At 43.3% G+C, this 22,540-nt stretch overlaps 1 protein-coding gene across 1 annotated transcript in view; it reads right to left on the bottom strand.

The window, feature by feature from the left end:
* The window catches only part of atxn7l1 (ataxin 7-like 1), a 52,146-nt gene that overhangs the window by 22,553 nt on the left and 7,053 nt on the right, over positions 1-22,540 (bottom strand). Inside the window, 3 exon segments of the mRNA XM_071201765.1 lie at positions 1,985-2,391; positions 2,582-2,780; positions 17,392-17,496. Of these exon segments, the coding sequence (XP_071057866.1) occupies positions 1,985-2,391; positions 2,582-2,780; positions 17,392-17,496 (711 nt within the window).

Genomic DNA, 22,540 nt, shown 5'->3' with positions numbered 1-22,540 from the left:
TTTTTATATGTTCAACTGCTATGCCTGTCATCTTTGCTCTATGTGTTTGTGTTGTCTCCTGGGTTCTGTAGTGCCCGGAGTGTGTCTTTTTATTTCCTCCCAAACCCCATCCCCTCAGGAAGCCTTTGCCTCCTGTCAGGTCATCATTGTAAATAAGAATTTGTTCTTAATTGATTTTCCTGGATAGATAAAGGTTCTACTACTACTACTACTACTACTACTACTACTACTACTACTACTACTACTACTACTACTAACAGCCAAGATAGCTGAATTCATCGTGTTAGATGACCAGCCGTTATCGGTTACCTTTTTCTCTCTTAATGCATTGCATAAAGATCGAAAAAATCGGTATCGGCAGATTGTCAAAATCAAATGATCGGAATCGGATCGGGAGCAAAAAAAGGTGATCGGGACATCCCTAATTAAAAGCTTCAAAATTAACTTCAATTTTAATATCACTACTACTATTAATATCACTGTTGTTTTGTGAGTTTTCTATGCTGATACCAACAGACCTTTGTTGCCGACACTAACTATCGACAGCCTCCAGTCAGCAGGTTATCTTAAACGTGTCACTGTCAGTGTAATCTAGTGCTGGCCTTTGCTATAATCCCTGTAATCTCTCTGCGACAGCGCCGATGCATGCGGGTTGACAGACTGCTAGTTTGCATGAGGGGGGGGACGTAAACAAACTCACATGCTGCTCACTAACAAGTTTACAAACACTCAAGAAGGAACAAGAGAGAGAGAGAGAGAGAGAGAGAGAGAGAGAGAGAGGAACTATGGTGGTGAGACGCCAGGCTGAGGGAGATGAGAAAGTGAAACCAAACAGAAAAGCAGCAGAAGATGACGAGTGAGAAACAAGACGTTGATGAAAGGAGAGAAAATGCCAACCGAGCGAAGGAGTGTGTGTGAAAGGGAAAAAAATGTGGTCGAGGTGGGAGGCGGAGAGTGAGACGATGAAAAAAAGATAGAGGCGCAGGTGGTGGGGAAATCTCTCAAGAACACGAGCAGCTTTTTGGCAGCGGGAGTGAATTAGAGGGTGTACATCACAGGAGCACAGCGACAGAGGGAAGAGGGACGATGAGGAGAAACACGACAGCTAAGACCTGAAGCATCCATCAAAAGTCTATTAACTTCATTGATACAAACGTTTACTTGATGACCACTAGGTGTGCTTAAAAGGGACATTTTTGAGAGTCAAAGTGAGAAGGAAAAAAAGCCGTTAAAACTTAAGGAAGGCATCTAACCCTTTCCGAAACACACAGTCTAACCCCCGGCTGTGAGCTTGTGAAAGCATATAAACCAGCGTTTCCGCCAGGGGGGCGTCTTGCCGTCATGTGACGCCATTATCCAGCTCGGAACGCCCTGAACTCGAGCCGCCGGGGTCCAAAGAAATGTATAATTCGAGAGAAGATCGAGAGTTTTTATCGTTTGAAATGACGAAAAGGAAAAAGGACAAGGACAGGGATTCTTTTCGGAGTATTGAAGATCGCTCCCCCCCCCCCGCTCTCCGGGTGGTCGCCCTCTCAGCCCTGGTCTGGCGGAAACACTGATGTAAACCCTAAAAGTGTAATTCAAGTCAGAAATATTTAACTCTTGCCTTTAAAAGTAAAGATTTTTTATTCCCTCTCCTCGTCGTCGTTTTTGTTTTGTGGTTTTTATTACGATTTATTTTTGTGTCCTATATCTTTTGGTATTGTATCAGCTTGTAACTGAAATAAAAGATTGATAGCAACATTTAAAGAATCAGTTTTGTGACTCAAGGTCAAGAAATCCAGATGACAAACCAGCTGGCATGAAAAGTATTCAATTATTAAACGCTCCGCATTTCTTCTCCAAGTTTAGACCACATTGCACAAATTCATCAGAAAAGTTAAGGTGCTACACAACTTGGAATATTACAGGTACATGTGTGAAAGTACAACAAAACTGCAACTCCATGCAAAAGGATTTAACCAGACGTTTTTTAAGTACTGACCTGAGAGTCTTTTTTGCGACCTGGAAGGAGTCTTCGTCCCATTTTGCTGCTTCTTCTCCAACAGCGACGTCACAGGCAGAGCGGCAGAGCGTTGGGAAGGGGCCGGGGAGGGAGGGGGTTTACGATCCAGAGGGGAAGGAGAGGGGGTCGAGGGCAGCCGTCTGTCCAGAGGAGAGCGAGCCGGACTGGGCCGTCTGTCTGCAGAGGAGGATGGAGAGGGGGTGGAGCGGGGGGTGGGCGGCCCGCGACCGTTTGTGAGCTTCTCGCTGGACCGCTGGGAGGCCGGGGGAGGGAGGTGTGAGGGGGAGGAAGAGGAGGAAGAGGAGGAGGTGAGGCGCACATGTGATGAAGGGTCGCCCCGGCTGAGGCAGGGGATCTTCTCCAGGCTCACCACCGGGAGGGAGACACTGCAGACGGGAAGAGAGGAGTTAACACCTGGGCGACCCTCCACCAAAGAGTTTAGTCTAGTCCAGTTTAGCTGACTATAAGGGCTCAAGTTCAAACACTCTAAAGCCAAATGTCTTTGAAGAAGCATAAGCATCATGACACAAGACCCCTAAATAATTGTGGATGTAAAAATAAGAAGTATGTGCCCACCATGTCTGGTTCCGCGCCCCCTTCGGTGGGTAGACGGCCAGAGGCGCCTTGCTGAAGCGTGAGTGAGGGTACTCTTTGGGGACCCTGAAGGCCAGCGCGCCCCCGGGACTTGGCACCACAGTGGGGGTCACGGCAGGTGCTTTTGGCTTCATGGGGACCAGGGGGGTCCTGGAGGGGGAGGGGGAGCCGTGGCGCTTCTCTGGAAGGTAAGGTACGTTTATTTATATCGCACATGTTCAGACACAGAGGCAATTCGAAGTGCTTTCCATCGTCATTAACACTTACTGAGAAGACAACAGAAAGGAACACAATAAATAACTCCATGGAATAACAGATGCATAAAAGAGATACAGAATAGTTTAACAAAAACATTGTAAATACGGTAGGTGCTAAAACAAGTTAAAATACTTCTGGGTAAGCAGCTGAAAAAAGTTTAGCCTCGACTTAAAAGAACTCCGCGTTGGTGAACACCTCAGGCTTTCTGTTTGGTTCTGAGCCCCCGATGACCTCACAGCTCTGGGGGGCTCGTAACAGAAGCATTTCAGACACATATTGGGGTCCCAAACCATGTCATGCAATACAATTTTAAAGTCGATTCTGTGAGCTACTGGTAGCCAGTGCAGAAATCTAAGAACTGGGGTGATGTGTCGAACACTGTTTTTAACAAAGAAATGTGTGAGGTCACATAGATGTGTAACACTCTGCTTTGATCGAGGTCATGTATCGCTAGCAGGGAGGCACTGATTGTGACATTCTGGGCCTGTACTGATGTTTTAAATAAAAATATGACCAACAGCCAAGGTTTTATAATTGCTAGTAGCTACTTCTGTGGATCTGGGTACTTTAAAAAAAAAAAAAAAAATCTGATTTGCATCCAATCAGCACCTTTAGGGCACCTTCTTTATTTCTGCCGGATGGAATTGCTGTAACGCAGAGGAGACAAATCTGTGTCAAAGACTTGCCACTAAAAAATGATTACAAATCAATTGAGTGAACTTCTCTCTACTCTCTAATTAGCATCCTGCCTGACACCATCTGAAGTGTCCTCGTGTGATAAGTGCCACCCGATCTGTTATTTTGTGCGAAAGTTCAAACAAGAACCAGCTATTATAAACACGTTTTGACCCAGATCTGATCAGAACACACAGGGGAAAGGATGCAAGAACAAGGGGGCAAAGAGGGGAATCAATCACAAGGGTGTAGGGGGGGAGAAGGAGAGGAGAGGAGAAGTAGAGGAGCTCACACTTACGGTTCTTGCTATGCATGTCTTTGTGGGAGAAGGGTGGGGAGGAAATGAGGGGGAGTGGTCCAGGACTGTCTGTCTCTCTCTGACTGTCTCACAGGGCAACTACACCCCAGCTACCTGAATAAAGACAAAGGGGGGGGGGACACGTCATAAACACACAAGGAGGTGAGGTAAACAGTGTTTTCATTTGCTGACCAAAGTGTGAATCTCAAATGATATGTAACATTTAGCTCCAACAGTCCTACGTTAGTGATTGTTATCCAGCAGCTAGGTAAATAACGAGACCTGCCCTTGTGGTTGGCGGCATTTCCAGTCTGCTGATACGATGCAAAACAGACCAGAGCGTGAGATGCTGAAATACACCTCTGAAAAGCAGACTATGCTAAAAGTCCCTATGAAGATCTCCTGGTAGCTATTTCTGCCCAGGTCATTAATATTAGCCGTGGAAAAATACAATAAATACACATTCCCGGACAAAATAACACAAGTATGCGACTGCCCTAGTGTGCAGAGACACGTACCGTACTTTTCGGACTATAAGCCACGACTTTTTCCCCCATTTTTTTTGTACAGCTAACGGCCACTAGGGAACCTCCTAGATCTATGGATTTTACAGGTAAAATGAACCACCTTTAACTCTATGGGCTCTATGACCGGTCCGCCACCTTTAAGCGGCGGGCTCCAGCAGGAAAAGCTGGAGGCCGGAAAAGAGTGAGACAGGTAGCGCGCCAAAGTAAAAGTGGAACCGAGAGACAGAACGAGAGCAAGACAGACGGACAATTTAGCTGCTGCGGCTTATATGCAGGTGCGCTTTATAGTCCGAAAAGTACGGTAATTACATAGCACGTGCCTGAATCCGTGCAGACAGCAACAGCAATTTAACCGAGCACACAAATCCACACGGATATCCCTGAAGAAGACATGGGAGGAGGACTGTGAAGAAGCAAGGAAATGTCTGCCTATAGTAACATGTGCAAATTGGACCGCGCAACTAAAGCAGCTGAACCCTCAATCCATGATGGAGAAAAATGCCCCCAAAACCCTCTACTTTACCGAATATCTAACTATCTCGTCATCTGAGGGCCAAACGGGACACAAAGCAGATGGAACTCTCCCCCGTATCATGTTTGATGAAAGGGAGAATCCAACTATAGTGAGAGTTAGATTGTGTCTGTAGAGTAAATATGTATCCAGTCAGTAGGAGGCTAGCTTCACTTTGCACAAAGACTACAAGTAGGGAGAAAACCCCAAGAAGGTGTCATTTTAAAACGGTCCTTGTTGAACATAGTAAGTAAATTCAACATAACATGCTAATAAGTGAGCTATAGAGGTTCTGGTAGGACGTGTTGCCAGGCTAGCAGTTTCCTTTAGTGTTTTTATCTTTGTGCTAAGCTAAGCTAACCGTCTTCACCCGATAGCTTCATTTGTCTCCCCACAGACATACGAGTAGTGTTGTTTTTCTTTTCTAACTCTCTTTAAAAAAGCCAATAAGTGCATTTCCCATAATGTCAATCCTTGAATGCAGTGCTAACATACACGCACAGGTATCATGCCTTTAGCCAAGTGCTACAAAATACCAGTAGCATCAGTTTGGAAAGGGTGTAAAACAAACTCCTGCACAAGTAGCACTGATGTCACGCTTCAGTCAGTGCTCAGCATTATGGATTGTGTGTGTTTAAAAGTGTGTGTGTGTGTGTGTGTGTGTGTGTGTGTGTGTGTGTGTGTGTGTGTGTGTGTGTGTGTGTGTGTGTGTCATAATGTTGTACAACCCAGTTAATGAGTGTAGTAGTAGTAGCCCGTTAACAGTAGCCTGTTGCCGCAGAGAGTAAAGAGCAGACAGACTGTGTGTGTTTGCTCACCGTGCACGAGTGCACATGGAAGTATGCTGCAGGTGACTGAAGGAGAGTGTGTGTGTGTGTGTGTGTGTGTGTGTGTGTGTGTGTGTGTGTGTGTGTGTGTGTGTGTGTGTGTGTGTGTGTGTGTGTGTGTGTGTGTGTGTGTGTGTGTGTGTGTGTGTGTGTGTGTACAATGTCTGTGTGTGTATTGGAGAGATTAGCGTTGGCATAGATTAGAATAACTCAAGTTAAGAATTTATGAACTAAAAGTGTGTGTTTTTCCCCATGCTATGTAGATTGTGTACTTCAGTGCAGTATTTGTATACAAGACTTTTTTGCAAGCATTATAGAATATGAGAATGTGTGTGTGTGTGTCTGTGCGTGTGTCTGCGCGTGTGTGTGTGTTTCTGTCTGTGTGTGTGTGTGTGTGTGTGTGTGTGCGTGCGTGTGGCAGGTGTGTAAATAGGCCAGTGCCAGCAGACTACTGGTGAGCCAGCTGTATTCAGAGTAACAGGATCAAAGTCCAGCGCCACATTTGCAGGTATGCATCTACAACAGTCGTCTTTTCACACATTAAAAATCACACTTCTTTTAACCACAGTTCCACACACACACACACACACACACACACACACACACACACACACACACACACACACACACACACACACACACACACACACACACACACACACACACACACACACACACACACACACACACACACACACACACACACACACACACACACACACACACACACACACACACACACACACACACACACACACACACACACACACACACACACACACACACACACACACACACCACACACACACACACACACACACACACACACACACACACACACACCTAACAGTTCAATGAAGCTGTACTGCAGCTATACACCGTACAAGGTAAATAATACATCTATGACACAGATGAGGCCAAACTAAATAGACCCTTTACTTTGACATACTTTTCCAGCTCTGTTGCAGGTTTTTCTGTGGATTCCTGTGACTCTTATTTTAAAGTTAAATACAAAATCAAACATTGTTTTAATGCTCTAGTCATTAAGTGATGGCCTTGTTTGCTTAGCTGTAGTTTTATAGCTGTCAAATTAAAACATAGTTATATGCAGGTTAAATTGTAAGCCAACGAGAATTAATAAACCATTCCCAGCTATTATTGTTGTATATCCAGTTAATTAATAATAAACAACTTATTTGGCCTCAAACATATTGCTTTTGGAACTGAGCTCATCCTGTGATAAGTTGGAAGCTAACCGTAGCGATTCACAATAAATGGCTGGAAGCCCAGGAAAGGTCACTAAGCCACTCCACCACAAGGGCACCTCACTACGCCTGCCCGCCTGCCTGCCTGCCAGCCATTATGGCAATGCCCAGAGCCCAGCTGGCTGCTGATTGGCTGCTGAGCCCTCCTGTGGGTGGAGCCACTGCATGGAGGACTCAGAGGCTCTCCGCTCAGCTGGGCTTGTTTACATTGAGCGAGAAGCAGGAGAGAGAGAAACAGATATGAGAACATTAGGATAGGTATCTAGGAATATTCTATATAGATATTTAGATGTGCTTAGTTCAAGGAAAATAGGATTATATTAGCAAATAGTAAATGGATGCTGGTACTTTATGTGCATTTCTTATGTAAATGTGAGAGAAAAAGAAGACATTTAATACACGTTTTTATACTGTTTTTTAAAATCAAGAAACATTACCTTGCCAACAAATGAGACACAAAGCATGGAGGGGTGACTGGGACAAGATGCAAATAATTGCTCTGTTGCATAGATATAATTACGTAAGAGTCTGGACTATTGTTTTTACTGTGACTGTAACATCCAGGGACGACAGACGAGCCTCTTAGCTAACTCTGGTGCATATATTGCAATGTTTATTAATGTCCATTGTCCCCTATAAACGATTAAATACACAAAGATAATATCAAGCTTTATTTAACATTATAGGAATTGCCAGCGGGAACTGGCTTTCTAATTTCAAAGAACTTTTGCTAATGGTTCACACACAGCGTAACGTGATAATGATAACGTAATAGCAACACCACCAGTAAACTAACTAGAACTAACTTTTGAGGTTAAGGGAAAACTCTCAAGATAATCATCAAGTGAGATCAAGAAATACACGTCAGCCCAAGCACAAACACTTTACCACAACAACAGACAGGAGCCCAAACAGCCAAATAATAAATCAAACTGATATTTGTTGGACCTGTCTGAGAGCTCAATTTACCCACAACTACAGGGACAAGCGAGAATGGAGGACAGACATTTTCATCGATGCACTCGACTCGCTCACACACAGCATGCCACCAGCAGCCGAGAGGAGATATTGTAGGAGATGAGAGAAGTGGAAGGAAAACACAGAGATATCTGAACACGGCATGAAGTGCTGATTCACACAGCTTCAGAGGCACGACTTGCACACAAAAATGAAATAATCAGTTGCTCCAAAGAGTTCAAAGCTTCATTCATAAAGTTCAAAGTCTATATCAAAATGTTTAATGCTGCACAGATTATTGTGGGCTCATCTATTCAGTCTGAATAATGTCACTATGCTATTAGTATAATACTATTTGAATGAGTTTAATTTCAAAGCGTCCAAAAGTCAACAATTATTTGACGTTCTAAAACAAGAATATCAGTCGAATCAAAAACATGTTTGAATGTTCAAAAAGCTCTTTATTTCTCTCATACTGCCTGTGCTGCAGCACCTCTTTTCACCCTCTCTCTGAAACCAGAGCCCAGTCTGCTCTGATTGCAGTGTTTCCCCTATATACAAATAGTGGCGGCGCAGGTATATTTTTGCTAAATCTTGAGACATTGCCACTGTATGTACTAGGCAGGGCCGATTTTTGGCACAGGCCTAGGCGGTCGCCTAGGGCGCCAGATAAGGGGGGCGCTGTGCTGGTAGCTCTGGGAGGGGAAAAAACATTTTTGACAGTTGGCGCTCATCCTAATTTTCGGCCTTGATGTAACAACATTCGTTCCCTCTCCCTCTCTACCTTTGCCTCATCGGTGCTCTCAGCCCTCCCTTCCTCTGACTCGTTCCAATTGCTGCCTCCAAACTCTGCTGCAGAAACTCTCCTCTCTACTCTCTCATCCTCTCTGGACTCTCTCTGTCCTCTCACATCTCGGCAGGCTCGTCAGTCCCCTCCTGCTCCCTGGCTAAATGATGCACTGCGTGCTAATAGAACCGTCCTTAGGGCAGCAGAGCGGAAACGGTGGAAATCCAAACACCGTGACGACCTCCTAACCTATCAGGCTCTCCTCTCCTCTTTCTCTGCTTCGATCTCTCAGGCAAAAAGCACTTTCTTTCAAGATAAGATCCAATCTTCCTATTCCAATCCCAAAAAAACATTTTCCATCTTCTCCTCCCTCCTGGACCCCCCCAAAGCCCCTTCCTCCTCCTCCCTTCGGTCAAGCGACTTTGTTAACCACTTTGAAAAAAGGTTGATGATATTCGCTCTTCTTTTTCTGACTCACCTTTACTCACCGCTGGGTCACCAGACCCTCCCTTCACCCACACACTGACCTCCTTTTCCCCTCTCTCTCCAAGTGAGGTTCTTACCCTCATTACCTCTGCCCGCCCTACCACCTGTCCTCTGGACCCTATCCCTTCAAACCTCCTTCAGACTATCGCTCCTGATATTCTACCGTTTCTCACCCATTTCATCGACACTTCTCTAACTTCTGGTCACTGTCCAAACAGTCTCAAGGAGGCAAGAGTAAACCCTCTCCTAAAGAAACCCACTCTCAACCCGTCTGATGTTATAAACTACAGGCCTGTCTCTCTCCTCCCGTTCCTGTCTAAAACACTTGAACGCGCTGTCTTTAGACAACTCTCGTGTTATCTCCATCAGAACAACCTTCTGGATCCGCACCAGTCTGGTTTCAAGGCAGGTCACTCCACAGAAACTGCCCTCCTTGCTGTCACTGAGGAACTGCACACTGCTAAAGCAGCCTCCCTCTCCTCTGTCATCATCCTGTTGGACCCGTCTGCTGCATTCGACACGGTGAACCATCAGATCCTCCTTCACACTCTCCAAGAACTTGGAGTTTCAGGATCTGCACTCATACCTCAAAGACCGCACCTACAGGGTTACTTGGAGAGGGTCCGAGTCCGACCCTTGTCAATTAACTACAGGGGTCCCTCAGGGCTCTGTTCTTGGTCACTTCCTCTTCTCCTTGTACACAAACTCGCTCGGATCAGTCATTTGCCCGCATGGTTTTTCATACCACTGCTACGCTGACGACACCCAATTAATTATGTCCTTTCCCCGCTCAGAGACCCAGGTCGTCGCACGCATCTCTGCTTGTCTAGCTGACATCTCTCAGTGGATGTCTGATCATCACCTCAAGCTCAACCTTGACAAGACTGAACTGCTTTTCCTTCCGGGAAAAGATTGTCCCACTCTTGACCTGACAATCAACATCGGCACCTCTGTTGTTTCCCCGACTCAGACTGCAAGGACTCTGGGTGTGATCCTGGATAACAAACTGTCCTTCACTGCAAACATCGCTGCTACAACCCGCTGCTGCAGATACACGCTTTACAACATCAGGAGGATGCGTCCCCAGCTGACCCAGAAAGCGACGCAGCTTCTGGTCCAGGCTCTCGTCATCTCACGCCTAGACTACTGCAACTCCCTCCTGGCTGGTCTACCTGCATGCACCATCCGACCTCTGCAGCTCATCCAGAATGCAGCGGCTCGTCTGGTCTTCAACCTTCCTAAATGCTCCCACACCACGCCGCTCCTCCGCTCCCTCCACTGGCTTCCGATAACTGCTAGAATCCACTTCAAGACACTGGTACTTGCGTACCATGCTGCGAATGGATCTGGCCCTTCCTACATCCAGGACATAGTTAAACCGTACACCCCAGCACCTGCACTCCGCTCTGCATCAACCAAACGGCTCGCTACACCCTCGCTGCGAAGGGGACCCAAGTTCCCATCAGCAAAAACACGTGGGTTTGCTATCCTGGCTCCAAGATGGTGGAATGAGCTCCCCATTGACATCAGGACAGCAGAAAGCTTACACACCTTCCGGCGCAGACTGAAAACTCATCTCTTTCGACTCCACTTCGAGCGATAGAACTATTAACAAAGCACTTATATACTAATAAAGGGCTGGCTTATCTAAAGCCAGTTGAGTAGCACTTGAAATGTTTTTGCTCTATGACGCCTGATGTACTTATATGATTCTGTTTTCTTCAAGTTTGTATTTTGTTGGTCGAACACACTTATTGTAAGTCGCTTTGGATAAAAGCGTCAGCTAAATGCAATGTAATGTAATGTAACATTCATAATTAATAGGGCCGGGACTTTAACGCATTAATTAAGATTAATTAATTACACAAAAATGAACGCGTTAAAAAAATTAACGCATTTTAATCGCACTTATTTTTGCACAGCGGAACGTTTCTCACTAGATGAGTTTCAGGCGTACCGATTATACTGGAGCACCAACTAACGTTCATGACTTCAGCATGGGACTTCAAATAACAACAAATCACGGTGAACAATAGTCAAACATGAACGAACAAGCTGATGAGACCGCTTTGGTCGGCCCCGTGGATGGGAAATTTTGTTTTAAAAAACGGACGGATGGAAGCGTCGATAAGAGCACGGTTGTGTGCAAATTATGCAAAAAAGAATGTGCATATCACCGCAGCACATCAAGCCTAAAGTATCACCTAAATGCAAAGCATGTAGCAGCTAGCGTGGACGTTAGCCCGACTCCGAGTGCAAGGAACCACACCCTGACCCAACCCACACTCAACCAGATGACTGGTTTCAGGGCCAGGATGAGTGCAGTCCACGTCTGAGAGGAATAACCAGCTCCCTGGCTCACTGGATTGGCACTCGACTGTCGACCACTTGGAGTCAAATCCATGTGAAAATTGCTTCTCACTGTTCTCAGGTCAAATATGTATATTTGATTAAAAATGCGATTAATTTCGATTAATTAATTACAAAGCCTCTAATTAATTAGATTAATTTTTTTAATCGAGTCCCGGCTCTAATAATTAAGTAAATGTAACACCCTTTTCACCCCGGTTACACTTTTCATTTGCCCTGTACGATGGGCGCTGTAAGTGATGAAAGTGGGGGATGTTGGCTTATCAGGCGCCCGCAGCTCACAGCCAAAGTGCGAGCGTGGAAGCGAGAGAGCGAGCGAGGGAGAGAGAGAGAGGTACCGGCGCTGTTGTTATTAGAATCTGGTGCTAGCTGCGCTAACGGATATAAGAAGTAGATGTTTCTACAACCAGGGTGGAGGAGAGCTCTCCTGTCAGACTGAGAGGCTCAGTGAGGTAAAGGACTCTTGAGTGTTTAGATAGTTAATTTTAGTCTAAGTCATCTCAGTGGGTCTCAAACATTTTGACCACAAATTATGTAAACACATATTTCCAAGGCACTCCTTTATAATTATAGGATAAATAAAAACAAGTTTGAAATCGTTCCAATGTATACTATAGGACAGTAAACCAAAAATATCGTTTAAAGTTGGAGAGATACAAAAATATGCATACATTAATAAATGTTAACTAGGTAAAATAAGATATGAATGAACAACAGAAATAAAATAAGTTACATGTATTTGTTATCGGCTATGGTAGGTTATTGGTTATGTTCACATACTTATTTGATTATTAAAATGTAAACCGATCTTTTTCATATGGGTGTTTTAGAGTTGTACCCCCTAGATCAGGTCTCTAGTAATTGTGTGCTCAAAGTGCACCAGATTGAAGCATTTTACTTTAAAATGTTCAAAACAAAATCTGCCGGGGACCCCCCCTAGAGGATGTGACGTGCACCCCCCAATTCAAACATGTTCATACAATACTGAATACATTTTAAGCCATTTTGACGTATATTACCTATGTCAATACGTTTCTGTTTTTGTAGTGTATTTGTCTTTAGTAGAGATTTTTAATTTTTTCTTTATATATAAAATATCGCCTAGGGCAGCAAATTGTCTAGAACCGGCCCTGGTACTTGGCCTCAAGAGCCTTTCTTGTGCTGCCAGACACATAGAAACAAATTGACGGGGCGCACTTCGCACGTGCACACACTAAAACATGCCACGCGCTCACATTATGCTGGGCCCACGTGCCTTAGCACCGCTGCTATGACTCCATCCTAGGGGAAACACTGGATTGGTTAGCTGGCCGGCTCTGTTGTGATTGGTCAACCACTTAGAGATGAAATTCACAATGAGCCCTTGCCAATAGAAGCGCAAGTGTTATATAGTGATGTCACTATGTTACGGAAGTAAACACAGGAATCAAATGGAGGCGTTTCAGTTAGGGGGTGGGGGGGTGGGGGGGGGAGTGTATGGGAGAGAAACACAGGGATTTTAGCCGTTGCAAACCATTTACAAACACCAAAACCTATATATCGCATCACAGGAAGGGGAAAAACCCCCAAAACATAATATTGCTTCCTTAAAGGTGAAGAATGTTTTAATAATTGTCTAACATTGCCTAAAATATTGGTTAGAACCATGTATTTTAATTGAATAAATATCTTTATAACACCATATCTCTCCATAATGAACTTTGAGGTTAACCCAGAGGTGTTAAGAACAATGTGCACATGTTCTCTTCACAGGCTCATGGGCGCGAGCACTTCCAGTGTGAGGGATTTATTTGATATCCCACAGGGGGGCATTTATGCTAAGAATACACAAGCTCTCCTTACTATAAGGAGACTTAAATAAACAAATCCACTAAATGGAGCGAGTCTCTGGGGTTTCAAACTCGGTATATGTTAACCTTTCTGAACTGAACATCAGGCGTATATTAAACATCCATCCGGCACAGGTCCAAGATTAAGTTCTGATCGCTCTCTCCATCACACCGCCCCCCCCCCCACACACACCACTTCAGGGGACATTACATTGACTTACATGCATTTCCTGGAGACGTATCCTAACCTTAAACATAACCAACACATGCCTAACCCTAACCCTAACCAAGTCTTCACCCTAAAAGTAATGATCCCCCTCATGGGGACCTCCAATTTGTCCCCATAAGGGAGGCGAGTCCCCACACGTGACTATGTAAACAGATTTAGGTCCCCACAAGTATAGTAATGCTAGACCACACACACACACACACACACACACACACACACACACACACACACACACACACACACACACACACACACACACACACACACACACACACACACACACACACACACACACACACACACACACACACACACACACACACACACACACACACACACACACACACACACACACACACACACACACACACACACACACACACACACACACACACACACACACACACACACACACACACACACACACACACACACACACACACACACACACACACACACACACACACACACACACACACACACACACACACACACACACCAAAGCTTGAGCAGCAAACTGGGCATGGATAACTCAGAGCCACTGACCCCTGAGGCAGCCAACCCCCTCTCTGTGTGTGTGTGTGTGTGTGTGTGTGTGTGTGTGTATATATAATATGTGTGTGTGTGTGTGTGTGTGTGTGTGTGTGTGTGTGTGTGTGTGTTGTGTGTGTGTGTGTTGTGTGTGTGTGTGTGTGTGTGTGTGTGTGTGGCCTTGGTGCTGATTCGACGCACAGGTCAAGCATGAAAGCAGATCCCATGATGGATACACACAAATACAAGGCCGTTGCAATGAATAAAAAGGCAGGGTGACAGCATTTAAAGTAGAGCCCCCAGCAGGGGACAATGGCACTGTGCTGGTGAGGATATTACAGAAACATGAGGAATGAGCAACAATGGGAGGAAATGCATAAAACATCATAAAGGAATCCTGACTTCCTCGAGGCAATACACTCAAAAGCAGTCGGATCATTTTTCACGTCATCATGATACAGAGCGTGTAAAAATGTTTAAGAATGACGTTGATGTGACAGTATGACCTCGAGGTCACAGTTAAAATGACAATAAATGTATGTGATGATGAAAATGATCCACACACACAACATGCTTACAAGCAGAGCTGGAAGAAGTACTCAGATCTTGTACTTAAGAGTGTAGGAATACTCTGTTACAAGTAAAAGTTGAGTATATTTCACATCATTAATCAAAGTAACTAAATAATAAGTAAAAGTACATGATTTACCTCTGAATTGCAGTGGAGTCGAAGTACAAGGTAGCAAAGCATTGAAATACTCAAGTACAAGTTATTCAAATGTGTACTTAAGTACAGTAGTAGAGTAAATGTACTTAGTTACTTTACACCACTGTTAACAAGTCAGCATGGTCCACGACAGAGCCCGCTTGTTGTCATACCGTTAGCCCGGGGATAGCCGTGTTCTACGGGGAGCTCTCGGGAGATTTCCACCACCCTCTGTGTGTGTGTGCACGAGCGTGATTTAGACCTGTTGTTACCCGACTCTGTGCGAGTGTCAGAAAGCAGGAATGCTGCCAGCGAAAGGGAGGGGTGTGGAGGGGGGGGAATAACAGCGCCTGCCAGGAGTCTATGAGTGTGTACGAGCCTCACAATACCACTGACCTCTTTCTGCTGAGAAACAGAAAGTGAGAATGCGTGTGCACTCAACCAATCCAGCAGCTCTCTCTCTGCTCTAGAAGTGTGTGTGTGTGTGTGTGTGTGTGTGTGTGTGTGTGTGTGTGTGTGTGTGTGTGTGTGTGTGTGTGTGTGTGTGTGTGTGTGTGTGTGTGTGTGTGTGTGTGTGTGTGTGTGTGTGTGTTCATTAAGCGTGACACTCGGGCTGGTGCACGTGCCGCCAACAGAAGGAAGCAGCAGCAGCAGCAGCTCACGGGCAGATGCGAGCGTAGTCAGTGGAGCAAACACAAACACTCTAAAGTACCACCCACTTCATACACATTTTTTAAATTACATTTGTTGATTCACATCTCAAATAGATCATTAGGTTTTGTTGCTGAAGATTAAAGTCTCCATAGCAACTAGGGCTGTACCCGGATAGTTTTTTTTCCAAATTGAATTTATTGAAATCTCCAATATCAACGTAAGAGCTTGTGCCTCTTCGGGGGGTGCCAACACTTAACCATAAACGTTATCGTTTACTTTCTCCGTCGTTATATGTAGATATTACTTTTCTCCGTTAATCTCCGTCACGTTGTTTCCATAGCAACAACAACTTCCTGTCAATTGCGCTAACTCTCCTTCAAAATAAAAGCATGTCCATAAATAGGAAGCCAAGCCAAATGTACACTTAAGACATATACAACTGCAACGAAAGTAACACACACAATGCGATATCCTTTTCTTCGATATCCGGAGCCCGAAAAATGGTATTCGGGACAGCCCTAATAGCAACAAATATTGCTTTTTGAAAAACTACAGGTGGTTTCAATTTAAATCACAAACTACAATTTTAAAGCTACATCGCCCTTGATATTTAACAGAGCATGCAGTTCAGTTGTATCAAAACGTAATACTGTAGGAGACATGGTTGGCAAGTCAGCAGTGCATGTGTGTATAATTATTGTTTTTAGAGACTTTTTCAGCACCACTTAGATTTTTCTGTTCTGCATAACAATATCTGCTGCCTTAAAATCAGAAAAACAGTACCTTTCGACTCAGATGTTTAACATATGGATGTAGATTTGTAATGTGTAACCATAGACTCTATATATATTAAGTGTTAACCAACCCATTAGACAGTAAGATCTTCCATTTGCTTGCATTCTTTTAAGGACTACAAGGATACGAATATGATCTAAAGAGGATGAATGCTTATCTTCATAATTGCTGGTCCCTATTCCTTGGATAAAAAAGCTTGTGCACAGAGCTACAGCTGGTCCATTATTGTTTAGTGTGTTAGAATCAAAGTTTCCGTTAGAATTGTTTTTGCCGGTCCACATGTGCGTTAAAGTTTAAATCTTCAAAATTTGAAAAGTGCTGGTCAAAGGTCTTCTTTGCTTTAAAACAAATTCATAACGACTCTATACTAAACAAACTAATTATAGCAGATTAACTACATCATTCAAAAGTGTACAGTAACTTTGGATAATAACAATGGGAATAATAAATAATAATAGTTTTTCCCTCCCTCTATACTGTGGTAGAAACTACAACAAAATGAACATATTTTACCGTGATTTAATTGTAATACATGTTTCAAAATGATGCCGAAGTAACAACACACTGATACCGGTTAGTGAAAACCATGAATTAATGCTTTGACAAGTCTGCAGACAGACGGCAGAAAAACACCTTTTAAAATGGGTGTTTTCTGAATGGAGATCGGATCGATCAGGCTAAGCCAACGTTGTATCTGCTCCGTCCACACTCACAACAACATGACACAGACACAACAGCGACTGTATTCGCCATGTTCCAGAGGTAGATAAACTAGCTAAGTGTGTTAGGTCTAACTTGAAGTGTGTGTTTTGCTCCGCTCACCGGTCCGTCACAGCGGGCGGAGCTGTGATCATGCAGAGCTGCACGTCTCCTTCAGCAGCAGCAGCTGATCTTCAGCATATTTTACCGGTCATAGTCTGGTAATTACCGGCTAACGGCAACTCTTTGTTGATGAGTTTTAGGTAGACGATGTTTCAAAGTGCCCTACAGGCAAACATATCTTGCATCCATGTGACAACAGGAGGTAGCCCAAGGCTCTTGTGTGTGTGCGCGTGCGTGCGTGCGTGTGTGTGTGTGTGTGTCTTACCGTAGTGTGTGAGGATGCCCTGGGGGGTGACCACCTGATCGCAGACATGGCAGACAACAAGACAAAAATCCTCCAGAGCTGGAAGCTGGCTGTAGACAAGCATCTCTAAAAAAAAAAAACAGGAAGAGAAGAGAGCACATTTAGAGATAAGGGAAAACAGCAAAACTGTGAGCAAACGGAAAAGTCTGATTGAAGATTTGTTTCAGGCATTGCTGCAACTACTGATTACCTCTGCTCATTATTGCTAAACTGGCAATTCTCTTTTTTAATTATTGGTTGGTCTAGAAAATGTCCATCCCAGTTTTCTCAAACTCAAAACGTGTAAATGTCTTTTTGTCTAAAATCTCAAGTTTAATTTTATATAAGAGACATAGGTATACAGGAACTCTCCATAATTAAAGAGGCTGAAAACTGACTTTTTTGTTTACAGTTTCGCTGAAGTTGCTGATTGGGCTTTTGTCAATCAAGTCATCAATTAGTTGAATAAGCAGCTCTCGTTATTCAGTACATTGTACAGTATACTAATGCTCTTGGTTGGCTTCTGACTACATTCTAATTTAGTCTTAAACCATGTAACTTAGGTTAAGAACCTTCTGTGATAAACATTCATTTATCAATACACAGCTTTAGGGAAGAAAAACAAGATTATTTTCATTATCGTTTTGACAATTATTTTTCTATAAAAGATAAGAAACTTAAGGACATTTGCCTATAATTATTTTAATTGCTTATTTGAGAACATGACCAAAATATATCCAAACGCCAATGATACAAGTTAGCGACCACATTAAACAAAAAGTATACATGCTGAACACAAACCTAAATTATGCTAAAAGCTTTGGAGCTTCTTTCCAGATCGAGATGTGTCACACAATCACATAACAGGGAAAAGGGACAGACAATCCTTTGAAATACATGCTAGCATCCTGTGTTCTAGCTAGCATACAGCAACATTGTGTTACAGAAGACAACAAAAATGGACGGAAATTAGCTATAATGTCTTTTGGCTAAGCTTTGAAGACCTAATCTTCCTGAACCCAAACAAGCTCTGCTGACAGAAATCACAGAACTGATTAGCACAGGGCTTAAACACTCGCTGTGGGGAGGCGGCGTGTGTTTAGAAGTGTGTGTGAACGCTCGCAAGGGAACGAATAGAGAATATGTGGCTGCGTGTCGTCATCGGGAATCATTAATTTTAGGGTGAAGACTTGGTTAGGGTTAGGCATGTGTTGGTTATGATTAAGGTTAGGATAAGTCTCCAGGAAATGCATGTAAGTCAATGTAATGTCCCCTGAAGTGATGTGTGTATGTGTATGTGTATGTGTATGTGTATGTGTATGTGTATGTGTATGTGTATGTGTATGTGTATGTGTGTGTGTGTGTGTGTGTGTGTGTGTGTGTGTGTGTGTGTGTGTGTGTGTGTGTGTGTGTGTGTGTGTGTGTGTGTGTGTGTGTGTGTGTGTGTGTGAGCAGATCTACACATATGTAGACAATGTGAGCATGTGCTTGTGTACATACTGCAACAGGTCAGAGTTGGTTTCATTACTCATGCATGAAGTTTTCCCGCACAGAAACACAAACGGTGAGTGTGAAACTAAATACTGAAATGAATGCCGAGTAAAGCGGGGGAATAAAGTGATATTGGCTGCCGAGGAGAGGCTTTCTCATAAGGACTGCAGTTGGATCTGGAGCAGCTGTACTCAATCAGTCTGCACTAGTTCACCTCGTAATACAGAAAGGGAAAGCATTTCTCACTCATTTTTCCGACCTATAATTTCCAAGCATGAAGCCGGACTCAAGCCACAATGCAGACTCTCTGAATGTTTGTGTTTGCTGACCAACATCTGTTTTGGTAGAGTTTGTTTTTGACTTAAAAAAAGGGCCCTTTTTGGTGTTTTCGCTTTCCTGTAGTGCGATATATAGGTTTTGGTGCATTTAAAAAGGTCCCATGTCACGGCCATTTCTACTGATCATAATTCCATTCTTGAGGTCGACTAAAATACATTTATATTGTGCAATTTTCCAAACTCACATTGGTTTCTCAAACATCTCTGTATAGTATGTGTGTTCACTCTCTGTCCTAAACGGCTTGTTGGAACTCCTGCCCCCCCCCCCTCCCTGTGAGCCCAGAGGCCGTCTGCGACACAGCGAAACCCAGGCTGAAGTCGAATAGTCCATTTAGCTTAGGAACCTTCCTGACGGAGTGAAAGGACCCGGAAGTCCCTCAGTGGCAGCCATGATAAGTGCCGTTCGAATTCTCTAGATGAAAGGAAAGGAGGTTTCAAACTTCCTTTATAACCTCCTTTAGCTTAGGAACCACTGGACCTCCTTCACCGAAAGGAGAGGAGAAAATGCTGCCCCACAATGCATTGCAGCCGCAGCATTTGGCGTCACACAACAGTCGGCCGTTCACGGAAACAAACGATTATGACGGAGAAATGATATCATGAAAGTTACGGTGCTTATTAAGCATTTTAAAACATAGGTGGTAAGTTGCCAAAGTGCTTTGTTTTGAACGTTCATCAGTATTATAATCAAAGAGAGAAATATGAATGTTAGTTTTGAGTGAAATGATCAAATAAAGTCAACATTTCAGTCTTTACTGAGCTGTGTGGGGTTTGTTCAACTTTTAAAAGATGTTTGAATGGTGATATACACAGTGATAGATGTTAAGGACTAACGTTTATAATAAATACATCTGTATTGATTTTAAGATCTTTAGTTCATACAATCATACGTATTGGGATCATTAGTATTAATGTGGACCGGAGGGAGAGGGAGACGAGCATAAGTTTCACTTTCCTTTTTTATTTCAATTCCAACTTTGGTCATGAAGAATATGTTACTCTGTTGTCCACGTTCATAAAGCAAAGCAACAGCATCAGAGCACGGTGCAGAGTCTCTAGAGGAGTTCACAGCAGTCCCTCGTTCTTATTGAACATCCATGTTGTAGTCCGCTGTATAGAAAACTGTGGTTTCCATAGTTTCCCCACAGCAGCAGACGCACATTCATGACGTCCGCTGGCGCATCATAAACACGTCGGAAAGTGAAAGTGCATTTGGATTCTCTAAAGTACCGCAGTCTCTTCTCCTAAGTCCTTTTGAATTCTCCTATCCACTATCCCTTAACCCCGTGACGTTTCACTCAGAGGTCAAGGAATAGGAGATAGGGTTAGAACTTAGGAGCTGATCTTTAAACTATCCGACCGCAACCCCAGCCCGAAAAACACACACACACCCGCAGCCTGGCCGTTTAAATGGTGTGCAAAGCCGAAAATCCCAAAGTTCTCTCCAGTATCAGGTATAAATCCACCAGACTCAGGGACAGGTTCATCCCACAGGCCATAAGACTGTTAAACACCTGAACTTAACGTACATACAATTCATCTGGTTGCAACTTACAAATTATTTATCTAATATATCATATTCCAATTACTTGTATATAGACTCTCCTTGCACTATTTCTATATTTGTATCCACTATTTTAACTATTGTATCTGTTGTATTGTGTTGCACTGTTGGAAGAGCCTGTGCCCTGAGATTTTCATTGATATTTCTACACTGTACAAATGACAATAAAGCATTGAATCTTGAAAAAAGAAAAAATGTTACAGTGGATACACTAAATACAAATATGAACCTGAAAATGAGCACATATGGCACCTTTTGACTGTAGGTTCTAAGCTATGATACTAACTAGGGCTGCTCGATTATGGCAAAAATCATAATCTCGATTATTTGGGTCAATAATTGATATCACGATTATTAAAAACGATTATCCATTTAATTTGAAAACATCAATTTATTGGAGATTAAAACATGTGAACAGTATGTTTTTAACAGTTGATTACCCTGAACTTTACGTCTAATTCAACTGAAAACCAATTAAAAAAAAAAAAAAGATTCATAAGAAAATTATCGTTTTATTTCGATTACGTTGTTTTCGTAATCGTTGCAAGCCATAATCGTAATTGCGATTAAAATACGATTAATTGAGCAGCCCCAATACTAACACAAATGGTGAAAACCGGCTTTTAAGTATTGTTATTGCAGTCAACAGCTTGTGAAGTAGTTAGGGTTAATAACTTTCTTTTTTAAACGTAGGCAGTAAAACACTGCTGCAGGGTTGCCAAGTGGTATCTGCCCAAACACATGAAACCTGTTATCGTTTCCTTTTTTTTGACATTTTCTTGTTAACAAACCACCAGGAAAGCCAGGCTAAAACATAACATGGCTATGACGGAAGAAAAAAGCAAGAACGCAATTTCCTCTGCGTCTGCCAAGTCAAATGCAAACTGAGTGCGAGGCTTATTTCTGCAGCCGGAGTTGTGTGTGTTTCTCCAGCCAACAGCCACACGCTGCCAAATGACTGACAGGCCTGCAAATGAAGTAACATCCGTCACTGGTGAATACACATGTTTAGAGCTACTGAGACAATCAATCACTGGACACCGAGTACATTGAGAGTAAGTAAATCAGCTTCCCGTTGAGGAGAAGCAGTCTAGACACTTACAGGTCAACAAAAGGGGTTTGAAATGGAGAAAGAAGACATCGAGGTTATCTGCCCTGCTGAAACTGAAACTGAAGAAAGAACACGGTAACATGTTCTGATGAAATTACCTATAACCGTTGATATATCACCTTTTCAACAGATCCAGAGGAGGGTGCGGGCTCCGGCTTCAGTAGATTTTCTAACAGGCACACCAGATAAAACAAGCTTATTAGCAGCTGGCGGTAGACCTACAAACTGTTCGGCAGTGGCTGAGGAGGTAGAGCGGTCATCCACCAATCAGAACGTTTCTTATCCATCTTGTCTTGATAAGAGAAAATTGACTTTAGCTGCAGTAGTGTTAAGGCTGCAGCATGTCTGTCACAAGGAGAAGCTAGGTAATGATCAAGACATCTTCGTTTAAGAAGTCAAAACCTCCTTGGATGAAATATGAAATCCATGCCAGGGAATGGTTTTACCGATATGAATTTCAAAATGTTAAACTAGACTTGTAGACGGACTAAATAAACTTTAATGACAAGCTCATTCCAAACGTATATATCTATCTAAAAAGGGGTTGGATTCATTCTCACATTATTTTTCAACACTTTCCTGACAGTATATGAACAGTTTTTAGGGCTAAATCTTACATTCATGTTC

The sequence above is a fragment of the Pseudochaenichthys georgianus genome, chromosome 23 (assembly GCF_902827115.2).
Source record: "Pseudochaenichthys georgianus chromosome 23, fPseGeo1.2, whole genome shotgun sequence".
NCBI classification, from domain to species: Eukaryota; Metazoa; Chordata; class Actinopteri; order Perciformes; family Channichthyidae; genus Pseudochaenichthys; species Pseudochaenichthys georgianus.
Note: the sequence above shows the minus strand (reverse complement) of the source record. Positions and strands in the feature narration are given on the sequence as shown.